The sequence below is a fragment of the Monomorium pharaonis genome, chromosome 1 (assembly GCF_013373865.1).
Source record: "Monomorium pharaonis isolate MP-MQ-018 chromosome 1, ASM1337386v2, whole genome shotgun sequence".
In the NCBI taxonomy this organism is placed as follows: domain Eukaryota; kingdom Metazoa; phylum Arthropoda; class Insecta; order Hymenoptera; family Formicidae; genus Monomorium; species Monomorium pharaonis.
The window spans coordinates 31,733,868-31,742,389 of NC_050467.1; the positions used below are offsets into that span (position 1 = coordinate 31,733,868).

An 8,522-nucleotide genomic window follows, 5' to 3' on the forward strand; every position below is an offset into this window, starting at 1 on the left:
ACGGATAGCGCGGAAAGCGACGAGAACCGCGAGTGTGAGAGTGGATACGACGCGATTTCGAGTGAAAAAACGGACAACCGAAACGCGAATACCGAGAAAGCGTTGAGAGCGAACGAAAGTGTATTGACGGGAGTGCGACTACCGCGAGGCGGATGGTTGCGCGATCCTTTCGAAGAGCTTACATACCGTGGACGCTTAGACCGGCAAAACCCTGTAGTTTTCATCAAGAAATTCGAAGACACAGCCGACTACGAGCGAATACCGCGAGACGAGCAGTTACATTATTTTTCGAGAACGCTCAAGGACAGCGCGAGGGAATGGTACCAGATAGCTCAGCCAGAGACTATCGAAGACGCAAAGGAAAAATTTAAACGGTACTTTTGGAGCCGAGATGTCCAGACACGAGTCAGAGAGACCCTGTATATCGGAAAATTCGAATACGGAAAGGGCATGACGATGGCCGAATACGCCATGAGAGTGGCGCAGCATGCGAGAATGCTGGAGCCACCGATGACGGACCCTGACATTATACACTTGTTGGGAGCCCACTACGAAAGCGATGTAATGCGCGAAATCAGACCAAGTTTGATAAAAACGGTAACCGAGCTAGCGGAAGTGTTAGACTCGATGGAATTGGCGAGAAGAAGACGCGAAGGTGCGACCGATAGAAATAAAAATACGGTCGTTAACGCGAGAAAGTCAAGCAGAAACGATTCAGCGATACGCTTAGCGACAAGCGCGATCCGAACAGGAAACAAGGGAGAGAGATCCCAACGCGCCGTACAAAATACGAACGACGCTGTCAGAGGAGTATGGAACTTCGGACAAAAGCGATCGTGGAAGGATTGGAGAAACCTCAGATCGAACGCGAATTACAACGGAGAAAAGATGCGAGCCGTAAACGACGCGACGCGTGACTTCGCAGCGGGAGAGCGTAATTCTACTCCCAGACCGGCGATAGCGTGGAGACAAGAAGCGCGAAAATCGGCAAAGGCAACGTTTAATCGCGAGACGAGAAAAGGAGGCGTTACCATTACGGAGCTAAGCGACAGCGACGAGACAGCAAACCGCGAGCGACAAACGCGAGCGAGAACGGCGAAAGAAGCTAGATCAACGGGAGACAGTGTGGCGGCAATAGCCAACGTCCCGAGTAGAAGCGAGCAGAGTAGCGAAATAATTAACGGTGCAAAGGCGTCAACGCGAACTGCGAACGACCGAAGCCGAGAGCAAGATAGATACCTCAACATTCTCAGAACGGAAACAGTTTTGAAGGACTTAGACGAAATATTCGCGACGGAACACGCGAAGAGGCAGCGTGAGGTACGAACACCGATGATAACGATCGAATTCACAAAACTGAAAGCTAGAGTGTTACGAAAAGAAAGAGTTCCGAAGAAGGAAATCAGACACAACGCGGGTCCGCGGCGTTCACTTCGGCAAGGATGAGATGAGGGAAAATAAAAAGGAGAACGTGTATTTGGTGAATGAAAATAAACACTGAGTTTTCTACAAGACAGGTCCGTTTAATTTCCGACTCGAAAAAAATACAACGGCGTATTCGCAAACGCAGCCGCTTGCGAATGTCGGCGCGAAGCACGCGCGACAACGAGAGGAGAAAAAAAGGGCGCGCTTTTTTTCTAAGACAGAGTTGCGGTCTGTGCTCTACGACGGTCTAGCGAGTCACTGGTTCGCGAGCAACGGGCAAGTTGTCTCTCCGAATCTCCGGAGGAGTCGATCACACTCGGATCCGACTAATAAGCACGGAGTGAACACGACTCCTCCAGAAGGTCGAGATGTTGACAACAAGCCTCGCGTACCATCGTTCCCACGCGGCTCGCCAGTGACAACCACGGATCGCGGAGGCCGCCGATTCGAGTAATATATCGAGGGCTCGACTTGCCGCTAGCGAGAGCGCGAGCGCCCGATAATTCGCGTTATTTGCGCTTATTTACAAAACATCCCGCCCGCCTCGTCGTGGACGACCGCGGCAGGGCGCTGAGATTGCTCCTCAACGAGGCGGGAATCGCGACGAGTGAGATGCTGATCTCGACTCAGCCTGACCCACGGGGTAGCGATCAGCTGATCGGTGTGCGACCGCCCCGACGATGAAGCACGTGCGCGTGACAAGATCAAGCGAAATGACGGATTCTCAGTGCCGTATCAGGTAAGTACGAACTTCTTCGCGAAGCGAGAGAGAAAAAAAAGAAAAAATTAAAAAAAGGAAACAACGAAAACATTCTCTTAATTTTAAAGATAAATTTTAACGCAGATATCGAAGCAATCGTTATCGTTCGAAATACTATTTACAGAGCCAGGTCACGAGTTGACCCGGATTTAGAGAAAAAAAAATTAAAAAAAACGAGGAGGACACTATTCAGGCGCGGCATCGGCGTCGGCAGCAGGCAGCGGCACAATTTTTACGGCGGGCCGGGTGAGCGTCCCAGCAGGTGTCCGCACTTCCACGACCCGAATCTGCCCGTCGTCGCCAGGATACAGGCGCACGATTCGCGCCAGCGGCCAGCGGGTTGGCGGTGTCGTCTCGTTCCGGAGGAGGCACAGCTGACCCTCCTTCAAGTTTGGCGTAGTCCGCCACCACTTTGGACGTGGGGTCAGCTCCTGTAGGTATTCCTGCGTCCACCGCTGCCACAGGTGATCACGCATAGCCTGAAGCAGCCGCCAGCGGCTCAGCCGGTTGGTCGGCACCTCGGTCAACGCAGGCTCGGGGATGGCGTTCAGCGGGCCGCCCACCAGGAAGTGTCCAGGGGTGAGGGCCCCAAGGTCGTCAGGATCGTCCGTCAAGGCCTGGAGCGGCCGGGAGTTGAGGCACGCCTCCACCTCAGCCAGGAACGTCGACATTTCCTCGAAGGTGAGTTTTGTCTCCCCTATCACTCGGCGAAGGTGGTGTTTGACCGACTTGACGCCGGCCTCCCACAACCCACCAAAGTGCGGTGCAGCCGGTGGATTGAAGTGCCACTGTATTCCGTCTGTCCCCAGGCTCCCCAGTATTCGGTGGACTTCTCGACTGGCTGGCTCGAAGAGGGCGCGGAGCTGCGAGTCCGCGCCGACAAAGTTGGTGCCACAGTCGCTGTAGACAGCCCGGCACAGACCCCGACGAGACACGAAGCGGCGGAAGGCCGCCAGGAAGGCATCCGCCGTGTAGTCACTTACTACCTCCAAATAAATCGCCCGGGAACTGAAACAAACAAACACGGCCAGGAACGCCTTGTACGCTTTATGGCCGCGACCCCGGCTGGTCCGGAGCAGCACCGGGCCAGCAAAGTCCACTCCTGTGCACAGGAAGGGACGTCCAGGCGTGACTCGTGCTCGAGGCAGACTGCCCATCATAGGCTGCGGGGTCGCCGCCCGCCATCGGGCGCAGCGCGTACAACGATGGATGTAACGCCTCACGAGCTGTCGTCCCCGGGGGATCCAGTACCGCTGTCGAATCGCCGCCAGCGTCGCCTGAGTGCCGCCGTGGAGTGTTCGTCGATGGTTATCACCGACGACCAGCAAGGTCAGATGGGACTCCGGAGGCAGAATCGCCGGATGTCGCTGCTCTACGTCGAGCAGTGAATGCTTTAGGCGGCCACTCACGCGCAAGATTCCACGGGAGTCCACCATCGGGCCGAGACGCCGGAGCGAGCTCCCAGCGTGGAGCGCCCGACCCGCAGCGATGGCCGTGAGCTCCAGAGGGAAGGCACCGCCCTGCACCACCCTGAGCCAGCACTCCAAGGCCAGGCGCAACTCCTCGACATCCAAGGAGGCAGATCCCACCGGCGACTCCGCAGCCCCGGTCACGCTAAGCCGAGACCATCGACGCATCCAGGCAGTGACCCGCAGCAATCTCCGCAGCGAGGAGAAACGGGTGAGCTCCTCCGGTTCGGGCGCCCTCGAGGTCGCGAGGCACGGAAGCGGTCGCCGCTCCGGGAGGTCGCTTGGGTCCAGCGGTTCAGACTCCCCCGGCCACAGCGAAGCATCTCTGCGCAGGAAGTCCGGCCCGTCCCACCACAACGTGTGAGAGAGCAGTTCTCGGGGGGGCATCCCGCGAGAAGCGCAGTCCGCGGGGTTGATCCGGCCAGGTAGGTGATGCCATCGGGCAGTTGGCACCGAGCGCTGTATCTCGGCGACCCTATTGGCGACGTAGGTTGTCCATCTCGCCGGGTGCCCCCGAATCCAGCCTAAGGTAACCGTCGAATCTGTCCACAGGTGAACAGGCACGTCCGACAGGTCCAAGGTCGACCGCACGTGGTCGACCAGTCCAGCGAGGAGAGCGGCCCCGCAGAGTTCCAGACGGGGCAGCGACACGCGCCTCAGCGGAGCCACTCTGGTCTTTGCCGACACGAGGGAGACAGACGTCTCCCCGTCCGACGACGAGCGAAGGTACACCACCGCGGCGTACGCTCTCTCCGACGCGTCGGAAAAGCCATGAAGCTCGATCCGCACCGTGGGATCATCGCCTCGAAACCATCGGGGCACCCGCAGTGCCTCCAGGTCATGGAGCTCGGCCTCGAGCCGGGACCAGGCGGCGGCCTCGGTCGCGGCCAAGGGGGCGTCCCAATCCAACTGCTGCAACCAGGTCGTCTGGATCAGCAGCTTGGCGAGGACGGTGACCGGCGCCAACCACCCCAGCGGGTCAAACAGCCGCGCCGAGGCAGACAGCAGCGACCGCTTCGTAGGCGCCACTGCCGGAGGGGGCCGGACGATAAGTGAAAAGCAGTCGCTTTCCGGATTCCAGCGAAGACCCAGCACCGAATGTTCGGCAACCGGCAAGAAGTCATCCGCTGCGCGCGGACTTCGGTGCTCGGCGGGTACGTCTTCCAGAAGCGCGGCGCAGTTGGCGGTCCATTTTCGCAGGGGAAAACCGCCCGCCGTGCACAGCGACGTTAATTCTCGTCGCAGACGCCTCGCATCGGCCAGGTTGGCAGCGCCGGCCAGGATGTCATCCATATAGGCGTCGTGTCTCAGGGCCTCCGCGGCTCTAGGGAAAGTCGACCCCTCGTCGGCGGCCAACTGTCGGAGCACACGGATCGCCAGGTAAGGCGCGCTGCTGAGACCGTACGTCACCGTGTTGAGCTGAAACTCGGTTAACAAATTATTTTCCTTCCACAGTATTCGCTGGAGGTCCCGGTCCTCAGGGTGCACCAGAATCTGCCGGTACATCTTCTCGATGTCAGAGGCAACCACGAAGCGATGTCGTCGCCAGCGTGTCAATACGTCCGCGAGGGACGGCAGCAGGTTCGGGCCCGGGAAGAGGCATTCGTTGAGGGACGTTCCCGGGCGGACGCGGGCAGACCCGTTAAAGACCACGCGGATCTTTGCGCTGTCACCCTCCCCCTTCCAGACGCCGTGGTGCGGCAGGTAGCACACCGAAGGGCGAGGAGCAAGCAGAGGTGACGCAGGGGACATATGGCCCAGGGCGACGTACTCGCGGAGGAAGTCGTGATAGCGATCACGCAGGATAGCGTCCCTCTCGAAGCGGAGCTCCATCACGGACAGCATCCGCAAGGCGGGGAGACGCGAGGCAGTGAGATCCGGAAGAGAGTCTCGGACCGGCAGGCGCACCCGGTAACGTCCGCCGGGCACGCGCGAATGCGTGCGTTCGAAGTGCTCCTCGCACTTCTGTTCCTCAGCCGTGAGAGGCACGGCCGGGCGTGGTGGCTCCTCCTGCTCCCAGAACTGACGCACCAGGGCGGTCAACTCGTCGAGCGACGAGCACTGCATCGAAGAAACCGCGGAGACAGCACGAGAAGCGCCGGCAGTGCCGAGGATGACCCAACCGAACGACGTGTTCTGCGCGATAGGTTCCTGTGGTCCACCCTTCTGCAGACCGGACAGCGCGATGTGCGCGTAAGCGTCAGCGCCAAGCAGCAACTCGACGGAGTCCTGGCTGCAGAATTCCGGGTCCGCCAGCTCCAGTCCGTCCAGGTGAGGCCACGCCCGTGAGCCCCGATCAACCGAAGTGCCGTAGATCGTCAACCGCGGGAATACAAGAGCTGAGATCTCCAGAGTGGCCTTCCCGGTGCGCGAGACGAGCGACAGGGCGATTCGTCCGCGCGATACGCCCGTCTGTTGACCCCCGATGCCGAAAATCGCCACGGAATTGGGGGTGCGAGGAAGTCGCAGGCGCTGAGCTAGCGACTCCGCAATCATGCACGTTTCGGAGCCCGGATCAATTAGCACTCTCACCGGATGTCGAGTACCCGTGCGGTCCGACACAAAAACACGGGCGGTGGCAAGGAGCACCGCGGCGCTCTCCACGGAGGGCGGTCCTGCGACGAGAACGGCGGCCGCCGGGGCCGCCGCCGCGACCGCGAGCGAGGACGTCGCGAATGCGTCGTGCAGCGTAGTGTTGTGTCGTGCCGAGCACTTACCGCAGTTTCTGGTGGAGGGGCAATCGCTAACCTGGTGGCGACCGAGGCAATTCCAGCAGAGTCGGTGAGCATTGGCCAGATCTCGACGCTCTCGAGCGGACTTCTGCTTATACTGCTCGCAGGTCATGACGAAGTGATCTCCCTTGCAGAGCGGACAATGCCCACGAGACTCGACCTTGGATCTGCGGGAAACGTTGGAACGAGCGTGCTTGATCTGCTTTCCCGCGGGCTTCCCGGAGTCCACCCCAGGCTTCGTGATGCGGAACACCTCCTGTGTCACCAGCTGCTCATGCAGGAAGTCATGGAGCTCCTCGTAGGAGGGCGGCACCGCAGAACGCCCCAAGGACGACTCCCACGCCAGCCGAGTTCGGGGATCCAGTAATTCCACCACAAGATGCACGAACAGGTCCATGGAATTAGAGATCGGGCGGCCAATGCCCTCCAGGGCGCCGACGGTGGTCACGACCCCGTGGAAGATCGCACGAAGGTCATCGACGGAATCGGACTTCATCGGAGGTAAAGACGTGAAGGTTGTCAGGTAAGCGCGCACCAGAAGTCTCTTGTTTTCGTAATGAGACTTTACGCTTTCCCAAGCCCGCTCGAAATTTTCCTCGGTGGTAGGTAAGTTGCGAATCAGTCGATCCGCATCTCCGTCCACGCTGGTTCTCAGGTAATGCAACTTCTCCACCTTAGACAGGGAGGGCTCTCGGATCACCATGGACTGAAACAAGTCACGGAAACCCGGCCAGTCCTGGAATTTTCCTGAGAAATGCGGAATGTCGATCCTCGGCAGAGTGTTGCGCGACGAGGTCGACTCCGATTTGACAGGATGAGGCTCGTCTGCAGGTGGCTGGTTCGCGGTGAAGGACCGCAGCAACTCCGACAGGTGACCGTGCTGCGCCAAATACGTGGCCTCGACTTCGTCGAGATAATAGCCGGTGAGGTATTCATGGGTCGCAAGGTCCTTGCGATACTCATCCAACAGCTTGCGGTGCTGTGATTCAAACTTAGCCCATTTATTTTCCAGAAGCGACAAGGTCGAGCGGACATGCGACTCCGTGATCTTGGCTGCCCCCACCTTCCGAAGGTTCTCCGTAGAGCGCTTTATGCGCCCGTGCAGTTCCCGCTGGGCGTCGATTAATTGTTCCATTTTGGCTTTCAGGTTCAAAGGCACGGTTTTCCACTGCACTCACCCTCCACTGCACTCCGCGCGATCCGGCTCGAAGGACCAAAAAATGTTACGAAAAGAAAGAGTTCCGAAGAAGGAAATCAGACACAACGCGGGTCCGCGGCGTTCACTTCGGCAAGGATGAGATGAGGGAAAATAAAAAGGAGAACGTGTATTTGGTGAATGAAAATAAACACTGAGTTTTCTACAAGACAGGTCCGTTTAATTTCCGACTCGAAAAAAATACAACGGCGTATTCGCAAACGCAGCCGCTTGCGAATGTCGGCGCGAAGCACGCGCGACAACGAGAGGAGAAAAAAAGGGCGCGCTTTTTTTCTAAGACAGAGTTGCGGTCTGTGCTCTACGACGGTCTAGCGAGTCACTGGTTCGCGAGCAACGGGCAAGTTGTCTCCCCGAATCTCCGGAGGAGTCGATCACACTCGGATCCGACTAATAAGCACGGAGTGAACACGACTCCTCCAGAAGGTCGAGATGTTGACAACAAGCCTCGCGTACCATCGTTCCCACGCGGCTCGCCAGTGACAACCACGGATCGCGGAGGCCGCCGATTCGAGTAATATATCGAGGGCTCGACTTGCCGCTAGCGAGAGCGCGAGCGCCCGATAATTCGCGTTATTTGCGCTTATTTACAAAACATAGAGCGTTAGTAGATACGGGAGCGCAGCTTTCGGCGCTCACAAAAACCGTATACGACACGCTGGTGAACGATCGGGAACGGATGGATACCGTGCCAATAAGAAAATTCATACTGAGAGGAGCATTCTCCGAGAGAGGTGCGATAATCGCGAACAAGGTGCGATTAGGATTCACGTACAACGGAAACCGGTACGAGCATGAATTCTACATCGTGCAAAGAATGATTTACGAGGTAATCTTAGGAGTCGATTTCCAAATGAAATACGGAATGAGACTGAAGTGCGCGGACGATCAGCTGAGAATCACATTCGAAGCGACGCCCGTGG

At 58.2% G+C, this 8,522-nt stretch overlaps 1 protein-coding gene across 1 annotated transcript; it reads right to left on the bottom strand.

Moving 5' to 3' along the window:
- Positions 1–2,370: 2,370 nt before the first annotated feature.
- Positions 2,371–7,521, bottom strand: LOC118647026. Its single transcript, XM_036291127.1, has one exon. It carries the CDS (start codon positions 7,519–7,521, stop codon positions 2,371–2,373), a length of 5,151 nt encoding a protein of 1,716 aa, XP_036147020.1.
- Between the last annotated feature and the right edge of the window lie 1,001 nt (positions 7,522–8,522).